At 44.1% G+C, this 26,651-nt stretch overlaps 1 protein-coding gene and 1 long non-coding RNA gene across 3 annotated transcripts in view; one reads left to right on the plus strand and one right to left on the minus strand.

Moving 5' to 3' along the window:
- Positions 1-4,210: 4,210 nt before the first annotated feature.
- On the plus strand, positions 4,211-5,262 carry LOC115177791 (uncharacterized). Its single transcript, XR_003872503.1, has 3 exons — positions 4,211-4,492; positions 4,623-4,695; positions 4,990-5,262. It is a non-coding gene; the product is annotated as an uncharacterized LOC115177791 (long non-coding RNA).
- Positions 5,263-8,832: 3,570 nt separating this feature from the next.
- The window catches only part of LOC115177790 (junction plakoglobin), a 30,000-nt gene continuing 12,181 nt past the window's right edge, over positions 8,833-26,651 (minus strand). For both annotated transcript variants that reach the window (XM_029738751.1, XM_029738752.1), the window contains 15 exons: positions 18,467-18,522; positions 17,852-18,022; positions 17,359-17,612; positions 14,588-14,826; positions 14,222-14,423; positions 13,672-13,816; positions 13,370-13,473; positions 12,834-13,172; positions 12,116-12,268; positions 11,858-11,977; positions 11,596-11,746; positions 10,531-10,652; positions 10,130-10,172; positions 9,654-9,803; positions 8,833-9,502 (listed from right to left, as the gene is read on the minus strand). In XM_029738751.1, the coding sequence (XP_029594611.1) occupies positions 9,661-9,803; positions 10,130-10,172; positions 10,531-10,652; positions 11,596-11,746; positions 11,858-11,977; positions 12,116-12,268; positions 12,834-13,172; positions 13,370-13,473; positions 13,672-13,816; positions 14,222-14,423; positions 14,588-14,826; positions 17,359-17,612; positions 17,852-18,022; positions 18,467-18,479 (2,199 nt within the window). In that variant the 5' untranslated portion in view covers positions 18,480-18,522 and the 3' untranslated portion in view covers positions 8,833-9,502; positions 9,654-9,660. The remainder of the gene's footprint in view (positions 9,503-9,653; positions 9,804-10,129; positions 10,173-10,530; positions 10,653-11,595; positions 11,747-11,857; positions 11,978-12,115; positions 12,269-12,833; positions 13,173-13,369; positions 13,474-13,671; positions 13,817-14,221; positions 14,424-14,587; positions 14,827-17,358; positions 17,613-17,851; positions 18,023-18,466; positions 18,523-26,651) is intronic.

Genomic DNA, 26,651 nt, shown 5'->3' on the forward strand with positions numbered 1-26,651 from the left:
AACACCTTTTGTTTGACAGTGGGGATGGTACCCTTGGGGTCATAGGCAGCATTCCTCCTCCTCTAAACACGGCGAGTTGAGTTGATGCCAAAGAGCTCCATTTTGGTCTCATCTGACCACAACACTTTCACCCAGTTGTCCTCTGAATCATTCAGATGTTCATTGGCAAACTTCAGGCGGGCATGTATATGTGCTTTCTTGAGCAGGGGGACCTTGCGGGCGCTGCAGGTTTTCAGTCCTTCACGGCGTAGTGTGTTACCAATTGTTTTCTTGGTGACTATGGTCCCAGCTGCCTTGAGATCATTGACAAGATCCTCCTGTGTAGTTCTGGGCTGATTCCTCACCGTTCTCATGATCATTGCAACTCCACGAGGTGAGATCTTGCATGGAGCCCCATGCCGAGGGAGATTGACGCACCAACTGTTGTCACCTTCTCACCAAGCTGCTTGGCGATGGTCTTGTAGCCCATTCCAGCCTTGTGTAGTTCTACAATCTTGTCCCTGACATCTTTGGTCTTGGCCATGGTGGAGAGTTTGGAATCTGATTGATTGCTTCTGTGGACAGGTGTCTTTTATTCAGGTAACAAACTGAGATTAGAGCACTCCCTTTAAGAGTGTGCTCCTAATCTTAGCTCGTTACCTGTATAAAAGACACCTGGGAGCCAGAAATCTTTCTGATTGAGAGGGGGTCAAATACTTATTTCCCTCATTAAAATGCAAATCAATTTATAACATTTTTGACATGTTTTTCTTGATTTTTTTTGTTAGTCTGTCTCTCACTGTTCAAATAAACCTACCATTTAAAATTATAGACTGATCATTTTTTTGTCAGTGGGCAAACGTACAAAATCAGCAGGGGATCAAATACTTTTTTCCCTCACTGTATGCAGTCCACAAAAACGGGTGCAATGACAACACAAGTGAAAGTCAAATGTCTCAGCCAGCAAAGCCATTGACAACCAAACAGCCGGAGGAAGCAAACGAGGAAGGTAAATCCTTCATTAACTAATTTAATACAGTACCCACAATAATTGTGCAGTGCACTTTCAATTGTTTAAGCCGAGGAGTTGCAATTTGGAAACGGTATCAACACAAAGATCAAGTCATCCATATTGTATTTATGTACAGTTGAAGTTTACATATGCCTTAGAAAATACATTTGAACTCTTTTTCATAATTCCTGACATTTTAATCCAAGTATAAATTCCCTGTTTTAGGTCAGGATCACATTATTTTAAGAATGTGAAGTGTCAGAACAGACTTAAATTTTTTATTTCTTTCATCACATTCCCAGTGGGTCAGAAGTTTACATACACTCAATTAGTATTTGGTAGCATTGCTTTTAAATTGTTTAACGTGGGTCAAACGCTTCGGGTAGCCTTCCACAAGCTTCCCACAATAAGTTGGGTGAATTTTGGCCCATTCCTCCTGACAGAGCTGGTGTAACTGAGTCAGGTTTGTAGGCCTCCTTGCTCGCACACGCTTTTTCAGTTCTGCCCACACATTTTCTATAGGATTGAGGTCAGGGCTTTGTGATGGCCACTCCAATACCTTGACTTTGTTGTCCTTAAGCCATTTTGCCACAATTTTGGAAGTTTGCTTGGGGTCATTGTCCATTTGGAAGACCCATTTGCGACCAAGCTTTAACTTCCTGACAGATGTCTTGATGTTGCTTCAATATATCCACATAATTTTCCTGCCTCATGATGCCATCTGTTTTGTGAAGTGCACCAGACCCTCCTGCAGCAAAGCAGCCCCACAACATGATGCTGCCACCCCTGTGCTTCACGGTTGGGATGGTGTTCTTCAGCTTGCAAGCCCCCCCTTTTTCCTCCAAACATAACGATGGTCATTATTGCCAAACAGTTCTATTTTTGTTTCATCAGACCAGAGGACATTTCTCCAAAAAGTACAATCTTTGTCCCCATGTGTAGTTGCAAACTGTAGTCTGGTTTTTTTATGGTGGTTTTGGAGCAGTGGCTTCTTCTTTGCTGAGCGGCTTTTCAGGTTATATCGATATAGACTCGTTTTACTGTGGATATAGGTACGTTTGTACCTGTTTCCTCCAGCATCTTCACAAGGTCCTTTGCTGTTCTGGGATTGATTTGCACTTTTCGTACCAAAGTTCTTTCATCTCTAGGAGACAGAACGCGTCTCCTTCCTGCACGGTATGACGGCTGCGTGGTCCCATGGTGTTTATACTTGCATACTATTGTTTGTACAGATGAACGTGGTACCTTCAGGCGTTTGGAAATTGCTCCCCAGGATGAACCAGACTTGTGGAGGTCTACAATTTTTTTTCTGAAGTCTTGGCTGTTTTCTTTTGATTTTCCCATGATGTCAAGCAGAGGCACTGAGTTTGAAGGTAGGCCTTGAAATACATCCACAGGGACACCTCCAATTGACTCAAATTATGTCAATTAGCCTATCAGAAGCTTCTAAAGCCATGACATTTTCTGGAATTTTCCAAGCTGTTTAAAGGCACAGTCAACTTGGTGTATGTAAACTTCTGACCCACTGGAATTGTGATACAGTGAATTATAAGTGAAATAATCTGTAAACAATTGCTGGAAAAACGACTTGTCATGCACAAGGTAGATGTCCTAACTGACTTGCCAAAACTATAGTTTGTTAACACGAAACTTGTCGAGTGGTTGAAAAGCGAGTTTTAAGGACTCCATCCTAAGTGTATGTAAACTTCTGACTTCAACTGTATTTCCTCCTTTGTGGTCCTTGTGAATAGCATGCTGTTTTTGTAGTCAGAGGTACTTAAGATGCCTACTATTAGAGGAGGCGGTATAAAGGGTGTTTTATTTCTTCTTCTGGATTCACACTTCAGCATGGGTACCTCAAGACAGCCAAAGTCTATAGCCTGCAAAATGCAATGTCCTGTAACAGATAAATGGTTATTGGTAGGTTTCTGTCAGAACCAAATATAGCCTAAATGCCTTTGTTCATGACCATCTGATCTGGATAGCGATACCTTTTACTTTATCCCACGTGGAAGTCAAATGAAATATAGTACTGAACTATATGGGTATTTATAAAGATGGTAAACATTGATAAATCACCAAACTGCAGAAAGCTGTCATGCAAAGTTAGTGGCGATTTCCTGTAACGTGGTTTACACCGTTTGTGTGACAGGGTGGAAATTCCATTTCAACATGGGTTAAAACTACCAACCGCCTGCTTGCCAACACTAAGAACAACTCAAATCTAATGTAGTGCAGCTTTTATTATTCTTAGCAGTTTTCATAAGCAATGCCTTATGATAAACACTGACTGTATTAGCTTGGATAGTTACACTGCAGATATTCATATGAATGTGATTTATTATAGTAAACCAAGTGGTGAGCTGCCGCAATATTTTCCAAATGAAGGAGTGGGCCTTTAATTGTCATCACAATTCTGTTCTCTCTACACAGTATGAGCACATTGCCTCTAAAATGAGACTCTCGGGGGAGAGAGTGGACGGGGGCACTGCCTCTAAAATGAGACTCTCGGGGGAGAGAGTGGAGGGGAGCACTGCCTCTAAAATGAGACTCTAGGGGGAGAGAGTGGAGGGGGTCAGTGCCTCTAAAATGGGACTCTCGGGGGAGAGAGTGGAGGGGGGCAGTGCCTCTAAAATGAGACTCTAGGGGGAGAGAGTGGAGGGGGGCAGTGCCTCCAAAAAATGGCACTCTGACGGAATTGACACTTACAACACCTTCCAGCTTCATTGTGTGTATGGGACTGACACAGATTCCTAACAACATATCTATCTCAAATTTTGATAATTATAGAGCTCAGAAGTAATATTACGTCATAAGGCAGAAGTAGGCTGGGTACCAATCTCTTTGTGCCATCATGTCACTCCTTGGCATACAAGGAAAGGCTTGATGGCATAAACAGGTTGGAACCCAGGCTAAGGCAGAAGATATTATAGACCGAAGATCTGTCTCTGTGTTGAAGCCAAATCCAGCAGGAGAGACCAGTCTCACCTGTACCCAGCTGTCTGTCCATGCGAACATACATGTCTGTTGATCCTCCATTCAACTTCAAGACAGAAAATATATCTACTGATCAACAGCTTGTCTGGTTTGTGTTCTCTTGTTCTGCTCATTTGTTTCTAATCAATATTTTGAAGGAAACAGTAAATCACCAACATCCTGTAGTTGTATGAGTTACATCGAATGTGCTTCTTTACAGGGCCCAGCATCAGAAACCATACACAGCTGTCTGTCCATGAACAGTGACCAGTCAATGGGATATCAAGAACACTTCAGGAATTGGAACACTGGGCATGCGTAAGAATTTATCACGGTTCCCTCTTTTATCGTCTTTGTCTCCACATTAAAGCATGAAGTCGGGACTCCCTTATGTTTGACTGTAGGTCTGAGTTGTCTGCTGACAGGAGCCAATTCCCCTGGACTCAGCTGTGAGTCCTTTAAGAGTGACTGGTCAATGGTTCATCCTAAAACACAATTCAGGGAGGAAGGCATTTCTGACCGAAGGTGGGTGCTTTAGATCTTAGAGCAAGAGAGACAATTTCTGTATTCCACCATGTGCCAGATATATTCTGTGGGGGGGAAGATGATTATCAATAAGGTAACACGCATCACAAGTGCTATGTCATGTGTGCAGAGACCAGCAAGAGAGATCAGAGTCAGACATTCCCCGTGGCTGGTCTACGGCCGACGTGTCCTCCATATTCAAGGTGAGCTGGCTCATGTCTTACAGTTAAGTGAATGGATAGTTGTTTGATGTCTTTGTGACCTTTAACCTCTGACTACTGTATGTAGTATTTAAGGCTCAAGGACCCACAAGGAAATACAAGTTGTGAAATGATTACAACATTAAACATTCAGATAATATGTAAAGAACAAACATTATTTAAGACCTGTTTTTGCCTATTCCAGTTGGTTGAAGACCAAGTCATCACATTTGTAAAGAGTGAATTAAAGAAGTTTGAGAAGATTCTGAGTTCAAATCACCCACAATGCTCTGACAGTCAGGGGAAGGTGGTGGTGTACAGTGAAGATGAGAACCAGGAGAGCAGTGCCAGAGGGGGCTCTGAAGATCACACTGCACATCCTGAGGAACATGAACCAGAACGAGCTTGCTGACACACTGGAGAACAGTAAGATCTTTAATGTTCAATTTAATATGCCCACAAACAGTTGGATTGATGTACAAAAATATATGTATTGAAAGTACTATGCCTTTATTAGTATGCTTCGAAGTACATTTTTCCTGGTCATTTTCAAATCGTTTAGGTGAGCTTGCGGTGTGACAACCTAAACTCAAATTCAACTTAAAAAAAGGGAAGTTTGAATGTGTTTGAAGGAATGGCTACACAAGGAAACCCAACACTTCTCAATCAGATCTTCGCAGAGCTCTACATTCAGAGGGTGGAAGTGGAGAGGTCAATAATGAACATGAGGTGAGACAGATTGAGACATCCAGGAGATCAGCAACACAAGAGACACCGATCAAATGCAACGACATCTTTGAAACCTTACCTGAGCAAGACAAACCAACAGAACTGTCCTGACGAAGGGAGTTGCTGGCATTGGCAAAACGGTCTCTGCGCAGAAGTTCATTCTGGACTGGGCTGAAGGAAAAGCCATTCAAGATATCCAGCTGATATTTTCACTTCCTTTTTGAGAGCTGAGAGCTTTGATGAAGGGGGAAAAAACACAGCTTGCTTGACCTTCTCAAGCACTTTGTTATGGAAATAAGAGTCCGCAATCTCAGACTTCAACAAGTACAAAGTACTATTTGTCTTTGATGGTCTGGATGAATGTCGACTTCCCCTTGACTTCCAGAACAACGAGACTTGGTGTGACGTCACAAAGTCAACCTCAGTGGACGTGCTGCTGACAAACCCCATTCAGGGGGATCTGCTTCCCTCTGCTCACATCTGGACAGAGATGAGGCTTCAATGACCCACAGGAGTACTACTTCAGGATGAAAATCAGTGACAAGAGCCTAGCCAGCAAAATCATTACACACCTGAAGTCTTCAAGAAGCCTCTACATCATGTGCCACATACCAGTCTTCAGTTGGATTTCAGCTACAGTTCTGGAGACTGTTTCGTGAAACAGAGTCAAGAGATGCCGAAGACCCTGACTCAAATATATTCACACTTCCTGAACTGTAACATATGGATCAAAAACCAGAAATATCCAAAGAGACCAGATAATGCTGAGACATATTCACAAATGGAAAAAGACAAAGATGATTTGGAAACTGGCCTTTGAACAACTGGAAAAGGGGCAACCTGATCTCCTATGAAGGAGACCTGGAAGAATGTGGCATTGATGTTACAGAAGCGTCAGTGTACTCAGGAGTGTGCACTCAGCTCTTCAGAGAGGAGTGTGGGTTGTTCCAGGAGAAGGTGTACTGCTTTATGCATTTCAGCATCCAGGAGTTTCTTGCCGGTCTGTTTGACATTCAACAACGAGAATGTCAATCTCATGTTTGAACAGGAAACAAGCAGAAATCGAACATCTGAAGAGACCTGCAACCATCGTCCACAAGAAAGCAGTGGACAAGGCTTTGCAGTGTAAGAATGGACACCTGGACCTGTTCTTCCGCTTCCTCCTTGGCCTCTCGCTGGAATCCAACCGGACTCTCTTACGGTCCATACTAACAAAGACTAGAAGCAGGTCACAGAACAATGAGGAAACAGTCAAGTACATCAAGGAAAGGCATCAATCTGTTCCACTGTCTGAATGACAATTCTCTAGCGGAGGAGATCCAAACCTACCTTAGCTCAGGAAGTCTTTCTGAGGCCAAACTCTCACCTGCCCAGTGGTCTGCTTTGGCATTCATGTTGCTGACATCAGAAGAAGAGCTGGATATGATTGACCTAAGGAAACGCTGCAAATCAGGTCTTTTGAGGCTGTTGCCTATGATCAAAGCCTCCAGAACAGCTCTGTGAGTACCTGGTGATTTTAAAATCTCTTCATTAGATATGATACTAGAAGGACATTTCCAATAAAACAAAGGTACACTTTTATTGCATGGAGTGTCCCACCTCCCCTTCCAATGCATTAAAAACCTACTAGGAAATATTCTTGTTGATCATGCATTTAACCTCACGGAATGATGCTGTGAAACGCTGGCCTCAGCTCAAACTCCTCATACCTGAGAGTTTGACGTTATTGAAATTACTAAAGTGAACTCACATTTTAAGCATCAAATGGTTTGTTACTATCTTTTCACTCAACGTGGATCGAGACGGACCTCCTTGAATGGGTTTTGAGGAGACAGTGTGGACCATGATGCAGAACACTGGATAAAATCTGGCCTAAGAAAATGTGTTGATTTCTCTCTTGAAAGCTACACAAATGATTCAGTGAGAATACTTGATTCAAAAGGCACTCGCACATCTGAGCAATCTTGTTGCAGGTGCATGGTAACAGTTGAACAAGATGAAGGAAAAAGGAAACTGCACACTGCGCTTGATAGTATCACTGATCAGTGAGAATACTTGAAAATGTTTTTGTTGGAAAGAAATAAGATTAAATGACAGTAATTAAAAATACTAATAATCGTGTCCTTCGGTCTCTCCATTAGATGCCTGTGAGCTATCTGCCGTAGCCTGATCACGCAGGGAGATTTGAGGGCTGTTGGCAGGTGCTGTGTAAAGAGGGTCTGAATAGACGCAGTTATTGAGAGGAAATGGCAGTGACGTACAGAGAAAAATCGGCAGGAGTGGAGAGGTTTGGGGACTGTTGGCTTGGACGTAATGACAAGTCCTGGAGTTAGCGATGCTTTGACAAATTACATCGCCTTCCATAATGCTAGGAGTATTGCTTTCCCTGCTACCTTGTCTTATTTGAACAGAGTAGGAGTGTATCTGGACTGGCTGGCTGGCACGCTGTCCTTCTACAGTGTCTCCTCTGGTACACTGACCCATCTGCCCACATTTTACTCCACATTTTCTGACCCTCTACCCAGGGTTTGGAATGACAGTGTCTGTGTCAGGTAGAGCAGCCTCCAATTGGAGACTCAGGCCAGAATTCCATCATTGCAGGTAGTTGATTTTTGCATTGGTTTTAGAAGTAGATTTGCATTGCAGAATTGATACAGAAATCAGTCCCGTACTACCAGGTTTTAGCTGAAGCTCTAGGTAGGATGTAATTTTACAGTTACCATTCCTTCTATATTTATCTTTGTTTGTCATTGCAGTCTCACACAGATTTTAATCTGTAACAAACTGCTGTGCAAAACTAACACAATTTCGGTGACCTTAAATAGCATTCATTTTTCTGCTCTGCTTCACCTACAGCAAATCAAATATTTGGTTTTGTTCAATTTAGGAGTTAAGGGTCCTGAGTGAGACAATTTTAATAATGTTTATCTGGAATACAATTCTAAAATGTGCCCAGACCACAGCCTTAAAATGACACCTGTAATTTAAGAAATCATTTAGGGTACATGTTGCACATCAATGTAGGCTAATTATGAGTATTATAAAATCACATGCTATAGCCAGGTCTCTGGGCTGTTGAACTTGTTGCATGGTCTCCGGTTTCTCAGCAGACCACTAGATGGAGCCACAAACCATTTTATGTAGTGAAAATTCCTCAAGACAATGTGACTGTTTTAGGCTGAGAGACTACTGAAAATGTTCTTGCTAGATAGAGATGCAATAAATGCAACTACTACGTCCCATGAAGAGTGGCGGTTCTGACTTCAGCATCGTTGGATAAAGAGTACTTTCCCTAAATTTGGGTAGGAAGGATATGCTGTACAGAGCAACAAAAAAAAAAACAGTATGGCATTGCCCCAGATATACAGTATTTCCCAGACTCAAAACTATAGTAAAACCAAACCCAGTCTGCCTGTACTTTAATATATTCTTTATTTTCTTAAACAAAATTGAAGTAAAAACCTTTATGTAGAAAGACAAATTCCCTGTCAGTAGCGTTTCACTTAAGGGTGTTGATTTAGGGCCTCCAGTAGACTCCCCCTATTGGGTTCTCTTCTACTGTCAGAGTCAATGTAAGACTATTACGCCACTGAGTCAGTATTAACTCGTGAATTAACTCTTAGCTCATGAATAAACTTATGCAGACTTTCCAGAAACACAGTTGGAAAAATGTTAACAGCAAATAGTGTTAAGTAACAGTTAAAAACAGAAAGAAAGCAGGTGAGCAGGTGAGCTGTACAATACACGTCGTTCTCCAGTCACCTCTGGTAGTGTCTTCAACTAGTATTGAAATTTTTGAAAAAGGAAGCTGCATGATTATCATCACAAAATAAAATCTCTTTGGCATCGATTACCCACCGAAAAGCGCACAACAACCTTAAAACGTCCTCGACTAAAAACCTGTGCATCATCAATATTATTCATAGAAAACAGAAGGTAAGCCCTGTTGGATTCTGAGTCCCAGTCAGTGATAATTGCATATACTACATCGAGGTGAGCAGAGACAGATTGACATCACTCCATTTGAAGATTGTGTGATTTCTTCTCTTCCCCCCCTTCTGCGTCTTCCTCCCTTCAGTGTCTGTAGAGAGAACAGCATCTTTATTAAAAAGTGGTGCGACTTGTTTTTATAATAATAGGTGTATGTAACTAATGGCTGCTCGGTCTTCGTGTATCTGCGCGCTTGACAACAAGAGCGTGTGTACATTTGTCTGTTGGCTGTATGCACGGACCCTTGTCCTAATAGCGCTCAGCATATCCGTGTTGCCTCATGTCGTAGTTCATGCCGCCGGTCTGGTATTCAACATCGGACATCCCCATCTCTCCTTCCATGGGCATGTCAGCAGGGTAGTCTACATAATGGGGGTAGCCTGCGTCCAGCTCTGAAACACACACACTTAGATCAACACTTTGAAATAAGGGTATCTCCAAATATTTTGCAATCATTAACAAAAATGGGGCGGGGGCCTCACTTTTAACATGGTTGAAGTTACATAGATCATTTGCTTTCTCTCTCCTTAATGCAGTATAATCATATCATAAGAATCCATATATAGCAAAGCAATACATTAACATTACATTTACACAGCCCATTGGAACAGTGACTAACTAGCACATGAATGGACAGAGCTACAGCCAGCGTTCTGTTCTGCCCCATGCTAGTGTGTCAGTCAGTATGGGTACCTTTCTGCCAGAGTGAGTTACTCACCGTCTGCTGCGTAGCCTGCCTCCATGGGGACAGCGTTGTGGGCCTGGGGAGGGGTTCACGAGAGGTGAAAGGTCAAAATCAAGTCAGCAAGTTGCCCATATATGGACGACAGAAACCGTGTCAAACTGCCAACACTGTCACCTGTTTTCTTAAATTGCATCATCTACCTTTCTGTTAATACAAAATATTACACTGCCATTTTAGAAACTAAAATACTTCACATGCAAGTATCGACAAATTTAATGCATGCATTTTTAATCAATATTAAATTACCGCTAGAAGCAAAGTATTTTCTTCAGTTAAATCGGAATTGAGAGAAGCTGTAATTTGTTATTAGATCCTGCAGTGGCTCCCTCCTCGCCACAGAGGGCGCTAGAGGCCTCAAGCATAGCTCCACTCACCATTTCCCAGGCGGCGGGGTCGTGCTTGAACAGGGAGTGCGTGAGCTCCACGGACACACGCTTCTTGTAGTCGGAGTTCTTGTCCTCGGAGATGCGGAAGAGAACGGCGGCCGCATAGGTGGCTTGGAGAGAGGAGAAAGGTGACATGGTTAGATTATCACATGGACACATTGACTTACTTTGTCAGCTAATCAATCTACTCCCAAGTTCTGAGAGGATATATCAGGGGGAATCAAATGGCTGCAGTGTACAATGCTACTTCTCAATCCTTGTCTCATTCAACAATTGAGTTAAGAGATCAGATGTGACCCAGACTCAATAATTGGTCAATTAAACGAGAGAGAGATGAAAGCCAGCAGAGACTTGCACCTGTTGAGGCTCCACTGGTTTCTGGAAATGTTGCCTATTATGCAGTCAGACTAAAAAAAGCATTCTCTTCCAGGTAATAACTTCCTCTCAATGGACGCCAAACAACAACCTCAATCTATCCACATAGACCGCAAGGCCCTCCAGCGGCTGGGGTTGACGGCCCAGTGCATCACTGGTACCGTGCTTCTAGCCATCTAGGACATCTACTGGAATCAGTGCCCGAGGAAGGCATGCAGCGTCATCAAGGACCCCCACACATCCCATCACGAGCTGGTCTCCCTTATCGTCGAGCAGACGGTATCAGATCACGAGGTCAGAGACAGTTTCTAACTACAAGCCGTCAGACTGCTGAACACTCGAACTGGACTGACCACCTGGTCTGAGTCTCCACAAATCACAACTGCTGCTACCAGACTCCTACACTTGCCCCCCCATCCCCAAAACATGTAAATATTGGACTATAGATTGTGCCTTCCTGTATTTTACTTAACCTAAAATGTTTTCTATTCTACTGAGCCATTTACTTTGTTCCTATTCTTATTGTCGTTGCATTGTCGAGAAGGAACCTGCAAGTAAGCATTTCGCTGGACGATGTATACCAGTCGTATACCGTACGACTAATAAAAAAAACGTGAAACTAGTGACGCGTCTATCGCAAATCCTGGGTTTTTGATGTTTTAATGGAAGTGGTCTCACCGATGCCCTCGTTGTTGGAGTGCAGCAGCTCCATGAGCGGCGCGGAGGCTCCCTCCGCGTCGATCATCTCAGCAGACTGTTTGTCCAGGGCCAGCTCACACAGGGCCCCCGCTGACACGCGCTTCACGTTCTCCACTGGAGAGTACAGCAGCTAGGCAGGAGGAGGGAGACAATGGTTAACACACACAATCTACAGGAACAGAGATATCGATGTCCTAAAAGCGAGAAACAAATATTTGAGATTTAAAAAAATAGAACTTACCTGTACAAAGAGTGGGATGGTCTGCATGCTGGCGATCTCTCCCCTGTTGATGGGGTCTCTGGCCATGATGTGCAGGGCCCCTGTGCACCCCTCCACGATCTCCTCCATCCTCACGCCGTCCTGAGAAAGACAAAGCAAGAGTCAGTCAGTAACAAAAGAGACTAAGGGAGGTTAAGAACAGGGCGAATTACTGATATAACAGTTGGATACACACACATATATATTTTTTAAAGTACATAGATCTGTTTCTACATCTACCTGGTATGTCTGCTGTGCGGCGGAGCCGTGTTTCTGGGCGTCCTGGTGGGCTTTGAGCAGCAGATTGACCAGGCGGGGGATGGCCCCGGCATCCCTCAGAGGGGTCTGGTTGTCTGGGCACAGTGCCAGGTTACGGATCAGACCAACCACAGCCTGAGGACAAGAGAGAGACGGGGTTAGAGACAGACGCCATTTTGATTAGTGATCACAAAGAAAGCAACGTTCTTTTTGGTTAGATACGGTTTGTTTTACAAATATCACCCATCTCATCATCGTTTACAGTTTCTCTCGCGCTACCATTTCTCGTTCTCTCTATGTAGCTTCTTCCTTATCCCTCATTTCCATCCTTCCATCACAACCTGGTCTTCCTCTTTCCCTCTCTCCTAATGCCTCCTACTTCTCACCTCATAGCGAATTAAGCAGCCGGTTACGTGAATGGTTAGCCCTCTCCCTGGGCAACCATCTGTCAACTATTCATCTCTCTATCCCACAACCCCTCACTCTCTCTCCCCCGCTCACCTTGATGACAGGCCAGTAGTAGGGCTGGTTGTCCCTCTATACACCCCTCCATCCTGCCTCTCCTATCCTCTCACCTTGATGACAGGCCAGTAGTAGTGCTGGTTGTCTCTCCATCCTGCCTCTCCTATCCTCTCACCTTGATGACAGGCCAGTAGTAGTGCTGGTTTGTCTCTCCATCCTGCCTCTCCTATCCTCTCACCTTGATGACAGGCCAGTAGTAGGGCTGGTTGAGCAGCTTGACGATCGCGGGAATGCCATAATGCATGCGCACGGCATTCTGGGCCACCTCGGCGTCGGCGTGGCGCGACGTCAGGTGACGCAGGGCGCACACGGCCGGCTCCACCACGTCCTCCTTCTCTCCCGCCCTCAGGACGGCGTGGATGAGCGCCTCGATACCGTTGCCCTGGGTGACCATTGCCTTGTTGCGAGCGTTGTTGCAGGTGAGGTTGGAGAGGATGCCAGTGGAGCAGGTGAGCATGTTGACGTCGTCAGAGCTCAGGAGACCAACGAGGGTCTGAAGAAGACTGTCCAGACCCTCCTAGAGAGACAGAGTTTAGTTCATCTGTAATATATTAGTGGTTCTTAAAAACACATTGCTGTTTCAATAAGTAAGAACATTTAGAGTAAATGCAAGAAGGGGAAAAAGGGTAGGTTAAAAGGTCAGAGGTTAGGACACACGAGAGAAACAGACAGCAGGGTGGAAACGGTCTCTAGGTTGGGAGGTAGAAGTCTCACCTGTTTAGTGGCGGCGTCAGACAGGTTCCTCAGGGTCCACAGACAGTTCTGCATCAGACGCTGACTGGAGCCCGTCAGGTGCATCCCCAGAGCCTGCATCCCACCTGACAGAGGGAAACAGAGAGAGGGAAACAGACGGAGGGAAACAGAGTGAGTATGAATTTCTTTTCTAACTCCTTTTACTGCAAAATATGTACGTCATTCATAATCTCATAGCATTACAACTGAGATAATTTATTTCATTAAAACCACAGTGTCGCTCCTCGCAAATCTAATACACCCCCTGTATTTCAAACACTTACCAGCATCCACGATGGCAGGTTTGTTGCTGGGGCAGACAGAGAGAACTTTGAGCACGCGGCTGGTGGTCCACAGGAGCTTCTCATAGCTGTAGTTCCTCATGATGTGGACCAGGCCCTCCGGACCACTGTTAGCCAGGATGATCAGCTGAGAGAGGGATGATGGGAAAAATGAAGTTTAACAATGTGAATCAAGCGATAGCATTTCTATGAGCCGCAAACAGTGTGGACATAGACTTTTAGTCCAGCTCGTGACATGTTTGGATGTGCCCAATTCCTCATTTTTCCAGTAGGGATTTAGGCATTACAAGGTTAACATCTTCAATAAGGTTAACATCTTCAATAAGGTCAAAACATTCCATGTATCACTCCTGTCCAAACATGCACTTACCCATTAAACCACAGGCAAGTGCACACAGGGCAGACATCCCTACCCGGCCACACCTGTCGTCTCACATCCACATAAGCATGCAGTCACAGAATTACTATGGCAGCCACACCCATGCCAACACAGGGCAATCATTCAAACACACTCTCACCCCCACCACCACACCTTGCTCTCCTGGTTGCCGTAGGACAGCAGCTGCAGGCAGTCGGTGGTGATGGCCAGGAACTTGGGGTTGCTCTTCTTCAGCAGAGGCACCATTCGCTGCAGGCCGTCGGCCAGGCGCACCGCCATCTTGGCTCCCTCCTGGTGAAGTAGCAGGTTGTGGAGGGTGGTGATGGCATAGAACAGCACAGACTCCATGGGAGAACTGACAGAGGGAGAGAGTTATCTTAAGGATTTCCATAGATGAACATAGTTCATTATGAGTCTTACTATCAAATGCTTTGTCAATAGAAGGCCACAAAATAAGAGTTACGAGAATGAGAGGGTGCATTCCCACACACACTACACCGCAGTCCCTCAGACTCCTACCTGAGCATGCGGACCAGGGCAGGGATGCCCCCGCACTTGAAGATGGAGAGCAGGCCCTCTCTCTGGTGGGACAGGTTGTGGAGGATGCTGGCTGTAGCCCGGGCGGTCTCCATGTCCCCGGTGTTCTGCATGGCCCGCACCACCGCCGCCACCATCTGGGGGGACGCCATCAGCGCCCGGCGAGACGCCTCCTTACGGGTCAGCTGGTTGACGATCAGGGAGGCTTTGTTGACCACCACCTGGAAGACGTAGAGGGGGGTTTGGTTCGTTTGAATGGAGGGAAAATGCAGAGATATTAAGGGGGAAAGGCTGACTATTGGAGAAGTACAGCAATGTGAATGAATGACAGCCACGCTGACAACCACCTATGGGGGGGGGGGGGTATGGGGAAAGTGTGATTATTAGTGGTAAATAACATGAACGAATGAGTGATTGAACGAATCAATGTCATCCACAAGGGTGGATTGATGGCTAGATGCTCGGGGTAGATAAAAGAAACACACATGCATAGCAGGGTTGTGCTCTATTCAGAATTGAAAATGCCTCAAATTCCAATTCAATTGAAGTAGTAAACATGGTACAGAATTGCAATTCAAATTAATTCAAGGAAATTGAAATTAAATAATGCCTCTTCTATAATGGTGTAGTTAAATATACAGTTGAAGTCGGAAGTTTACATACACCTTAGCCAAATACATTTAAACTCAGTTTCACAATTCCTGACATTTAATCCTAGTAAACAGTCCATGTCTTAGGTCAGTTAGGATCACCACTTTATTTTAAGAATGTGAAATGTCAGAATAATAGGAGAGAATGATTTATTTCAACTTTTATTTCTTTCATCACATTCCTAGTGGGTCAGAAGGTTTCGTACACTCAATTAGTATTTGGTAGCATTGCCTTTAAATTGTTTAACTTGGGTCAAACGTTTCCCAAGCTTCCCACAATAAGTTGGGTGAATTTTGGCCTATTCCTCCTGACAGAGCTGGTGTAACTGAGTCAGGTTTGTAGGCCTCCTTGCTCACACACAGTTTTTCAGTTCTGCCCACAAATTTTCTATGGGATTGAGGTCAGGACTTTGTGTTGGCCACCGATACCTTGACTTTGTTGTCCTTAAGCCATTTTGCCACAACTTAGGAAGTATGCTTGGAGTCATTGTCCATTTGGAAGACCCATTTGCGACGAAGCTTTAACTTCCTGACTGATGTCTTGAGATGTTGCTTCAATATAGCCACAATTTTCCTCCCTCATGATGCCATCTATTTTGTGAAGTGCACCAGTCCCTCCTGCAGCAAAGCACCCCCACAACATAATGCTGCCACCCTCGTGCTTCATGGTGTTCTTCGGCTTGCAAGCCTCCCCCTTTTCCCTCCAAATATAACGATGGTCATTATGGGCAAACAGTAATATTTTTGTTTCATCAGACCAGAGAACATTTCTCCAAAAAGTACAACCTTTGTCCCCATGTGCAGTTGCAAACCGTAGTCTGGCTTTTTTATGGCGGTTTTGGAGCAGTGGCTTCTTCCTTGCTGAGCGGTCTTTCAGGTTATGTCGATATAGGACTCGTTTTACTGTGGATATAGATACTTTTGTACCCGTTTCCTCCAACATCTTCACAAGGTCCTTTGCTGTTGTTCTGGGATTGATGTGCACTTTTCACACCAAAGTACGTTCATCTCTAGGAGACAGAACGCGAATCCTTCCTGAGCGGTATGACGTCTGTGTGGTCCCATGGTGTTTATACTTGCTTACTATTGTTTGTACAGATGAACGTGGTACCTTCAGATGTTTGGAAATTGCTCCCAAGGGTGAACCAGACTTGTGGAGGTCTACAATTTCTTTTCTGAGGTCTTGGCTGATTTTTGGGGATTTTCCCATGATGTCAAGCAAAGAGGCACTGAGTTTGAAGGTAGGCCTTGAAATACATCCACAGGTACACCTCCAATTGACTCAAATGATGTCAATTATCCTATTAGAAGCTTCTAAAGCCATGACATAATTTTCTGGAATTTTCCAAGCTGTTTAAAGGCACAGTCAACTTAGTGCATGTAAACTTCTGACCCACTGGAATTGTGATACAGGTGAATTATAAGTGAAATAATCTGTCTGTAAACAATAGTTGTAAAAATTACTTGTGTCATACACAAAGTAGATGTCCTAACCGACTTGCCAAACCTACAGTTTAACAAGAAATTTGTGGAGTGGTTTAAAAACGAGTTTTAATGACTCCAACCTAAGTGTATGTAAACTTCCGACTTCAACTGTATATCTAATAGATAAAATATCAAATGTTATATACATGCATATAAAATATTGTTGAAACAGATTTTCAGGACAAACTTCAAATGAATGAGCAAAGTTTTTCATTAATACCACATCCCCCAGAATGCATTCGTTTAACCCTCAAATGGACTTTAAGGCCTTAAAAAAGAAGCCAAACGAGTGAAATTATTGGTGGAAATATAACTGGCTATTCTAAGCACTAAGGATAAAAGAGTATATGAACATTGTTTCCAGAGAAGTGTGATATATTCTTTGGTATCTGGAAGTGTGACCTGTCGGGGTCAATTCAACTTTCATGTTCTATGACTGAGTGGAATTTCTTTGAATTGCACCGAATAAAATTGCACTTCCTGTTACTCAAACTCAAAAAATTATACATTCTGTGTGGCCAATTCAATCTCATGAGCTGAATGGGAGTCAATTCCAAAATTCTGAATTGAGCCCAACCCTGATGCAAAGGCAGATGTATCAAACAACCCGTACTGTACCTGGTCCTCATCGTTGAGCAGCTTGGTGAGCTCGGGGATGGCGCGCGTGGCCAGCTCGGCGTCGTCCTGGTAGTTGATGAGGTGGACGATGGCCGTCTTGAGGAGCTGCGAGGGCTCGGCCAGCCGCTGGACGTTGGTCATCTGGGACGGGTCAGTCTGGGTGGACAGGATGGTCGTGCCCTCCATCACCGTCTCTGGGAACATGGCCGCTCGGACACGCTGGGCTCGGGTCAGGGCATACTGAGACTCCACTTCTACAGGGAGTGGAGAGAAGAGGAGGAGAATGTTGTGGTTTGTATTTTTAGATGTTGGGTTTGAATGATAGTTTAGTATTAAGCAGTAATAAGGTGTGTGTGAATGTTTGTGTGTGTGTGTGTTTTAACTCCATGTTCCTAAGTGACACAGTGCATGTTTGTAGCAGGTTGTACTTTTGAATGTTTGTTTATGTCAATTTGAGCGCGTGTATTCAAGCACTAAACTGCGTGCGTCTCACCAGCAGGTTTCTCTGAGACGACGGTGGTGGTGACGGTGCTGTACTGCTTGGTGCTGTACTCGGCCCCGTCGTCATCGGTCCTCACTGTGGTGGCTCCTGACTGGATCCCAGAGTCCCCGGCGTAGTAGGTCTGCTGCCACTCTTTCACCTTCACTCTCCCCTCATTGCCCACTACGGAGGGAAGGAGAGCAGAGAGGTTAGAGTGGAAGTGCACTTTGAAGTAATATATTATCCATGTTCAACACACTTGTTAGTGCCCTCAGGGCTCGCCCACTACAGAGGGAAAGAGGGGAGATCTATGGGGTTATTATGGACTGCACTTAGAATAATAGCCTGCACTTGTTAATAACGCACTAGGAGGGAGAGCAAAGAGGGGTTATTAGAGACAACACTGCACTTGGAAGTTACCCATTAGCCATTATGCATCTAACATGCTTGTTATTGCACTAGAGGGAAGACATTGTGTTCAGTTGAACAAAGGAGAGGAAGGAATATGAGGGAGAGGAGGAATTAAGAGAAGAGGAAGGTGATAGCCAAGAAGAGGAAGAAAACAAAGGAAGAAATAAAAAAGGTTGTGAAAGGGGGGAGAACAATATAGCCAGATTATGAACCCACTCTGCATTTCCATGGTGGCCTCCTGGGCTCAAATCAACAACAATGGAGGAGAAGACCTGAAAGACAAAAAAAAAAGAGAACATTGAGAAAGAATTATCTTCCACATTTTGCCACAAATTACAATCATACCACTCAATTATTTTACAGTTTGCCGTCTTTATTCTTCTAACCTGTCTTTTTAAAAAGGTAAATATTAATTAGGCCGTTAGTTAAAATACATTTTATTTCACTCTCTCCCCCAGGTAAGAGTACAGATAGGTGAATGAATGCCCTCCCTCTGAACAGTGCCAGAAATGACAACACCGAATCAACAGCAAAAGCTGCTGGGATAGGATCGGAGGGGGCAGAGAGACAGCTGCAAGACAGGAATGCCAACTGCTAAGCCCCCGCGGCCTTTAACCCCGGGCTGAGCCTCCGCCTGTACATACGGCTGTGGGAGCGAGACACCTGCCTGCCTGCCAGCTGCTGACTGACAGTATCAGCTCCCAGAACCCGCTAGACAGGTTTCTTGTGTGTGAGAAAGTAAGTACTCCTTCATACACACCCTATTGCTCCTAAGACAACACCTTTATAGTGCACACACACACAGTTCCTTCTCAAAACGCCACACCTCCTTCACCTGTAAATACAGGCCCAACGCTTTATGACCATTTATCACTGGCTGATTTAAAACTATTTTAAACACTCCCACCTCAGTTCTTTTTTAATCCTTATCAAATCATTTTTCCCAGCAGTACCTGTCTCGTATCTCCATTCTGCTCTCTCTCTCTCTCGTTGTCACCATCTATCATACACCCGGGCGCCGAAGACGCGGATGTTGATTAATGCAGCCCTCCGCACCTCTCTGTTTCAGAGGGGTTGGGTTAAATGCGGAAGACACTATTCAGTTGTACAACTGACTAGGTATTCCCTTTTCCCCCCTGTCCTGAAGTATCGTCATACAGCTAAAGTGCATTCCTTCTGCAGTGTTGGTTTGGACCTGATCTACTCTTCCCCACTTAAATGATCCCTCAGTTGGCCCCACATGGTTTCTCATTATGACATTTACATTTTAGCAGACGCTCTTATCCAGAACGACTTACAGTAGTGAATACATACATTTTTTTGGGGGGGGGGGTTGTACTGGCCCCCCGTGGGAATCGAACCCACAACCCTGGTGTTGCAAACACCATGCTCTACCAACTGAGCCACAGGGACTATGAAGCATTTAAATGCCGACTCATTCTATTGCAGCCATGCTAGCTCTCCATTAACATTACATTGAGATATTTAACCAATGCCATCTAACTGAATGTCTACAATTAGACCAATATTCTAAAAGTTTCTTACAATTAAATGCATTTTAACTTTTTTGTTGTTGTTTGGAGCCATTTTCCCAACGAGCAAAGGCCAAGTGAGAGTGAGTGTGTGTGTCTCTCACATTGCACACATTCCTAATTCTGATGGTCTTCAGATTCAAAATAACCTCTGGTGCAGGAGAGAGCTAGTCGGAGGATGACCCACATCCCACTCCTCAATATAAACACTCAGTTTCACTGTGAACAAAACGTCACGACTTCTACACTCAACCCACCACTCACTCAATACATGATCAACGATGGCTCGTTCATTGCAGTTAAATGCGATGGGAGCGGCACGTGACGTTACAGTCCACTCTACAATGTCACCAGTGTGTGGTTCAGATGTTTGCGGTGATGGGAGTTACTGTCACTGAAGGGTTGGGATTCTTTGCTGGTCACAGACATTACTGACATGCTGTGTGTGTTTGTAAACTGGATAGGATTGTGGGAGAGTCCGTGGGGCGCATGCATGATACACGAGTCAGGCTGTTTAGAGCCATTCTCCCAAAGAGCAAAGGCCAAGTGTGCGAGAGTGTGTCAACGTGTTTACACGTTTCTGTTTACGTGCATCTCATTTTTCATATGCGTGAATGTAGCAGCTTGAGACGTCACACAATCCCACACGAATGCGGCATACGTCCAAGATTAGCTAAAACGAACTATGTAGAACGCAGAAATATTTTAAAGTCCATTTTGCACTGCTATTCTTTATTCATACGAGAGTGGGCATTCATTTGACGCTTTTAAACCATTATATTTACCTGCTTATTTTCAGACTCGGGCCTCAAATACATACAACATGAAATACTTCCTAATGAGGCATGACAGAGAGTAGCCTACACATTCACTTAATATTGCCGTCACCGGAAAAGTCTGACAAATGTGTTTATTTCCAAATATACGCAGCTATGGAAATGAGGTGGAGGGTTGGACTGACTACCGTATGGCAGGAATGAAGGAAAGAGGATCTATTTTCCACCTTGTAGTAGCTAGGAGAGATAATGTGGTGAGTCGTGACAGCATGTTGTCCCCCAGGCGTGTTTGCACTTGATGGGCGATGCACAAACATTCCTGGCTACCTCTGCCTGTCCTTGTATGCAACCCAGGCATCTCCAGGTACTGAATTTGCATATATGTGATTATGACCTAATACAGTAAACATCAAAATGTATCTATGAGCTTTTCTATGCAAAAGCATATTCGTTTCATCTCATATAGGACTCTGTTTTAGAAATCTAAATTGTCATCCACCTGGAAATCACATTTAACACATTGTTATTTTATGCCGCTCCGAAGTATTTTTGTACACGCAGGATAGTAGCACTACTGTTACCAGCGTGCATAAATCCTTGTCTGAAATGAGTCTGGAGTTGCTCTGTGGGTCTGTCAAGCGGTGAGCCTGTTACTGATGTGAGTGATAGTAGCACACCCTCCCTGTGTTAGCCCCGGGGCTCAGAATGGGGAATGTGTGTGTGTTCTTATGTTTCAATCTCTAGAACTGGAGAGTTGTCATGTGTTTCCCACAGAGACCAGGAGTGTAGTGGAGATGCCCGTATAAATGGTGTATTTCTCACTAATGACCTTCCTGCGTTTTCCCCAGGGTTCAGAGAGAAATTAGATTGGTTTGTGTGCGCGTGTTATTCTAGACCCTCCACCCAGAGAGCCCTCATGCATACTTATCTCACTAGCATTTGGAACAACAGACTGAGTCACAGGCAAGTCACCATGTTGCCATGGGAGTGTCAGTGTGTGTGTGTGTGTGCAGTATGCATCGGTCTCACTCTAGGCCCTTAAGGAGGTACGTGTGCCCATCTGAGCTCCATTGAAAACAGTCGAGTCACAGCCCAGTCAGGAAGCTACCTGACCTATGGGGGTTCACAGTGAACGGGGCGTTGGCCAAGAGGCATGTCTGTCTGAGCTTGCCGCTACACGTTTACAGATACAAGCTTACTCATCATGGACAGAACATGTCTCCCACCTCTCCTACTCCCCATTTCTCTCTCGCTCTGTGTTTAAATAGAGGTGTGGCACCCATTTCTCCTTTTCCCAAGCTTGGGAGTGTCTTGTCTTTTCAACTGTGCCAATTACCATTAGATAATAATGAATTAGATGACATAGAATTTTGCCATGATATTATTTTTCAGTCTAGCAAAGATAGATAGATTTTTTTGTGTGAATCTGTGTTTGTGCCGTCTGTTTTCCTGGGCAAGGCAGTGGGTTCAGACGAGTTCCGATTTAATTGTTGCGACACACCCCACATCGCCTTAGTAACAAAGACTTCACTCACTCACACACACTATACTGTTGACTATCTAGTCTATCAACTCTTCCTGGTTGTCCAATCAATCTTATTCTCTCACGTGTTTTTTTTTTGTAACACTGTGCAAACAGCCTCGGCAGCCTTGACCCTGACTGTACCAGACTGTAGATGGCTATAGTGATAAAGTTATGATATGATAGAGAAGAACAGATAGGAGAGAGAGAGAGAGAGAGGCATGTTGAGTGTGTTTCTACAGTGTTCTGGGTGCTGGTAAAACATCAACAGACCTAGAACTTATTGCTCCTTCACCAAATCCCCCATTAGGAATCAACTGGAAATGAAAAGTACAGATTCCTTGAGCTGTGTTGACCACAAGTTAAAAGTAGTAGTAGTATTGCAATATGTTGGCTGCGGACAGAACGACACTGTGTATACCTGCCAATGAACACTGCTACATCGTGGGTAGTGACCAGGAACTGCTGTTGGATTGCATGGTGTGTACATCGGAGTGGACTTTGCTCCTCCACCCTGCATTCTAAGTAGTGTGGTTAGATTAATGACTGATGGACTCACTCCCTCCTACTGTACCTTGATCCATTATTATTCACCACTGTACTAGGAGCTATACTTTTCTTTTCCAAAGCCCTGCCCTGGCCCTGCCCACCCCTGGCCCTGCCCAACTGGCAGGTGTCTTCACTGACATTTTCAACATGTCCCTGATTGAGTCTGTAATTCCAACATGTTTCAAGCAGACCACCATAGTCCCTGTGCCCAAGGTACACAAAGGCAACCTGCCTAAATGACTACAGACCCGTAGCACTCACGTCCGTAGCCATGAAGTGCTTTGGAAGGCTGGTAATGGCTCCCATCAACACCATTATCCCAGAAACCCTAGACCCACTCCAATTTGCATACCGCCCAAACAGATCCACAGATGATGCAATCTCTATTGCACTCCACACTGCCCTTTCCCACCTGGACAAAAGGAACACTTATGTGAGAATGCTATTCATTGACTACAGCTCAGCGTTCAACACCATAATACCCTCAAAGCTCATCACTAAACTAAGGATCCTGGGACTAAACACCTCCCTCTGCAACTGGATCCTGGACTTCCTGACGGGCCGCCCCCAGGTGGTGAGGGTAGGTAGCAACACATCTGCCACGCTGATCCTCAACACTGGAGCCCCCCAGGGGTGCGTGCTCAGTCCCCTCCTGTACTCCCTGTTCACCCACGACTGCATGGCCAGGCAAGACTCCAACACCATCATTAAGTTTGCAGACGACACAACAGTGGTAGGCTTGATCACCAACAACGACGAGACAGCCTATAGGGAGGAGGTCAGAGACCTGGCCGGGTGGTGCCAGAATAACAACCTATCCCGCAACATAACCAAGACTAAGGAGATGATTGTGGACTACAAGAAAAGGAGGACCGAGCATGCCCCCATTCTCGTCGACAGCGCTGTAGTGGAGCAGGTTGAGAGCTTCAAGTTCCTTGGTGTCCACATCACCAACAAACTAGAATGGTCCAAACACACCAAGACAGTCATGAAGAGGGCACGACATAGCCTATTCCCCCTCAAGAAACGAATAAGATTTGGCATGGTCCGGAGATCCTCAAAAGGTTCTACAGCTGCAACATCGAGAGCATCCTGACTAGAGGTTGACCGAAAAATCGGCAGGGCCGATTTCAAGTTTTCATAACAGTCGGTAATCTGCATTTTTGGACGTCGATTACATTGCATTTCATGATGAAACTGCATAGCAGGCTGACCACCTGTTACGCAAGTGCAGCAAGGAGCCAAGGTAAGTTGCTTGCTAGCATTAAACTTGTCTTGTAAAAAACAAATCAATTTTCACATAATCGATGATATTGCTAGGTTAACTAGCTTGTCCTGCGTTGCATACAATCATTGCAGTGCCTGTTAATTTATCATCGAATCACAGCCTACTTTGCCAAACGGGGGATGATTTAACAAAAGCGCATTCGTGAAAAAAGCACAATTGTTGCACGAATGTACCTAACCATAAACATCAATGCCTTTCTTAAAATCAATACACAGAAGTATATTTTTGAAAAACCTGCATATTTAGTTAAAATAAATTCATGTTAGCAGGCAATATCAACTAGGAAAATTGTGTCACTTCTCTTGCGTTCATTGCACGCAGAGTCAGGGTATATGCAACAGTTAGGGCCGCCTGGCTCGTTGCGAATTAATTTGCCAGAATTTTACATAATTATAACATTGAAGGTTGTGCAATGGAACAGAAATATTTAGACTTAGGTTTGCCACCTGTTTGATAAAATATGGAACAGTTCTGTATTTCACTGAAAGAATAAACGTCTTGTTTTCGAAATGATAGTTTCCGGATAATAATTAATTCCTATAATAACTACAACCTAAGACCTCTTAACTGGGACTATTGAACCGCCAGCTTTCATATGTTCTCATGTTCTGAGCAAGGAACTTAAACGTTAGCTTTTTTACATGGCACATATTGCACTTTTACTTTCTTCTCTAACACTGTGTTTTTGCATTATTTAAACCAAATTGCGCATGTTTCATTATTTATTTGAGACTAAATAGATTGTTTATGTATTATATTAAGTTAAAATAAGTGTTCATTGAGTATTGTTGTAATTGTCATTATTACACATATACACATATACACACACATATATATATATATATATACACACACATATATATATATATATATATATATACACACACACACACATATATATATATATATATATATATATATATATACACACACACACATATATATATATATATATATAACATACACAGAGTCGTGGCCAAAATTTTGAGAATGATACATGAATTTTCAAAGTTTGCTGCTTCAGTGTCTTTAGATATTTTTGTCAGATGTTACTATGGAATACTGAAGTATAATTACAAGCATTTCATAAGTGTCAAAGGCTTTTATTGACAATTACATGAAGTTGATGCAAAGAGTCAATATTTGCAGTGTTGACCCTTCTGTTTCAAAAACTCTGCAATCTGCCCTGGCATGCTGTCAATTAACTTTTGGGCCACATCCTGACTGATGGCAGCCCATTCTTGCATAATCAATGCTTGGAGTTGGCCAGAATTTGTGGGTTTTTGTTTGTCCACCCGCCTCTTGAGGATTGACCACAAGTTCTTAAGGTCGGGGGAGTTTCCTGGCCATGGATCCAAAATATCGATGTTATGTTCCCCCAAGCCACTTAGTCATGACTTTTGCCTTATGGCAAGGTGCTCCATTATGCTGGAAAAGGCATTGTTCATCACCAAACTGTTCCTGGATGGTTGGGAGAAGTTGCTCTTGAAGGATGTGTTGGAACCATTCTTTATTCCTGTCTGTATTCTTAGGCAAAATTGTGAGTGAGCCCACTCCCTTGGCTGAGAAGCAACCCCACACATGAATGGTCTCAGGATGCTTTACTGTTGGCATGACACAGGACTGATGGTAGCACTCACCTCATCTTCTCCGGACAAGCTTTTTTCCGGATGTCCCAAACAATCGGAAAGGGGATTCATCAGAGAAAATGACTTTACCCCAGTCCTCAGCAGTCCAATCCCTGTACCTTTTGCAGAATATCAGTCTGTCCCTGATGTTTCTCCTGGAGAGAAGTGGCTTCTTTGCTGCCCTTCTTGACACCAGGCCATCCTCCAAAAGTCTTCGCCTCACTGTGCATGCAGATGCACTCACACCTGCCTGCTGCCATTCCTGAGCAAGCTCAGTACTGGTGGTGCCCCGATCCCGCAGCTGAATCAACTTTAGGAGACGGTCCTGGCGCTTGCTGGACTTTCTTGGGCACCCTAAAGCCTTCTTCACAACAATTGAACCGCTCTCCTTGAAGTTCTTGATGATCCGATAAATGGTTGACTTAGGTGCAATCTTACTGGCAGCAATATCCTTGCCTGTGAAGCCCTTTTTGTGCAAAGCAATGATGACGGCACGTGTTTTCTTGCAGGTAACCATGTTTGACAGAGGAAGAACAATGATTCCAAGCACCACCCTTCTTTTGAAGCTTCCAGTCTGTTATTCGAACTCAATCAGCATGGCAGAGTGATCTCCAGCCTTGTCCTCGTCAACACTCACACCTGTGTTAACGAGAGAAACACTGACATGATGTCAGCTGGTCCTTTTGTGGCAGGGATGAAATGCAGTGGAAATGTTTTGGGGGGATTCAGTTCATTTGCATGGCAAAGAGGGACTTTGCAATTAATTGCAATTCATCTGATCACTCTTCATAACATTCTAGAGTATATGCAAATTGCCATCATACAAACTGAGGCAGCAGACTTTGGGAAAATGTATATTTTTGTCATTTTCAAAACCTTTGGCCACGACTGTATGTATGTGTGCTCTTGCACATTGGCTAACCGGACTATCTGCATTGTGTCCTGCCACCCACCACCAACGTCTGACCTCTGTGATTGCCAACAAGGGTTTTGCCACCAAGTACTAAGTCATGTTTTGCAGAGGGGTCAAATACTTACTTCCCTCATTAAAATGCAAATCAATTTATACAATTTTTGACATGCGTTTTTCTGGATTCTTTTGTTGT

This window comes from Salmo trutta, chromosome 38 (assembly GCF_901001165.1).
Source record: "Salmo trutta chromosome 38, fSalTru1.1, whole genome shotgun sequence".
Taxonomy (NCBI): Eukaryota; Metazoa; Chordata; class Actinopteri; order Salmoniformes; family Salmonidae; genus Salmo; species Salmo trutta.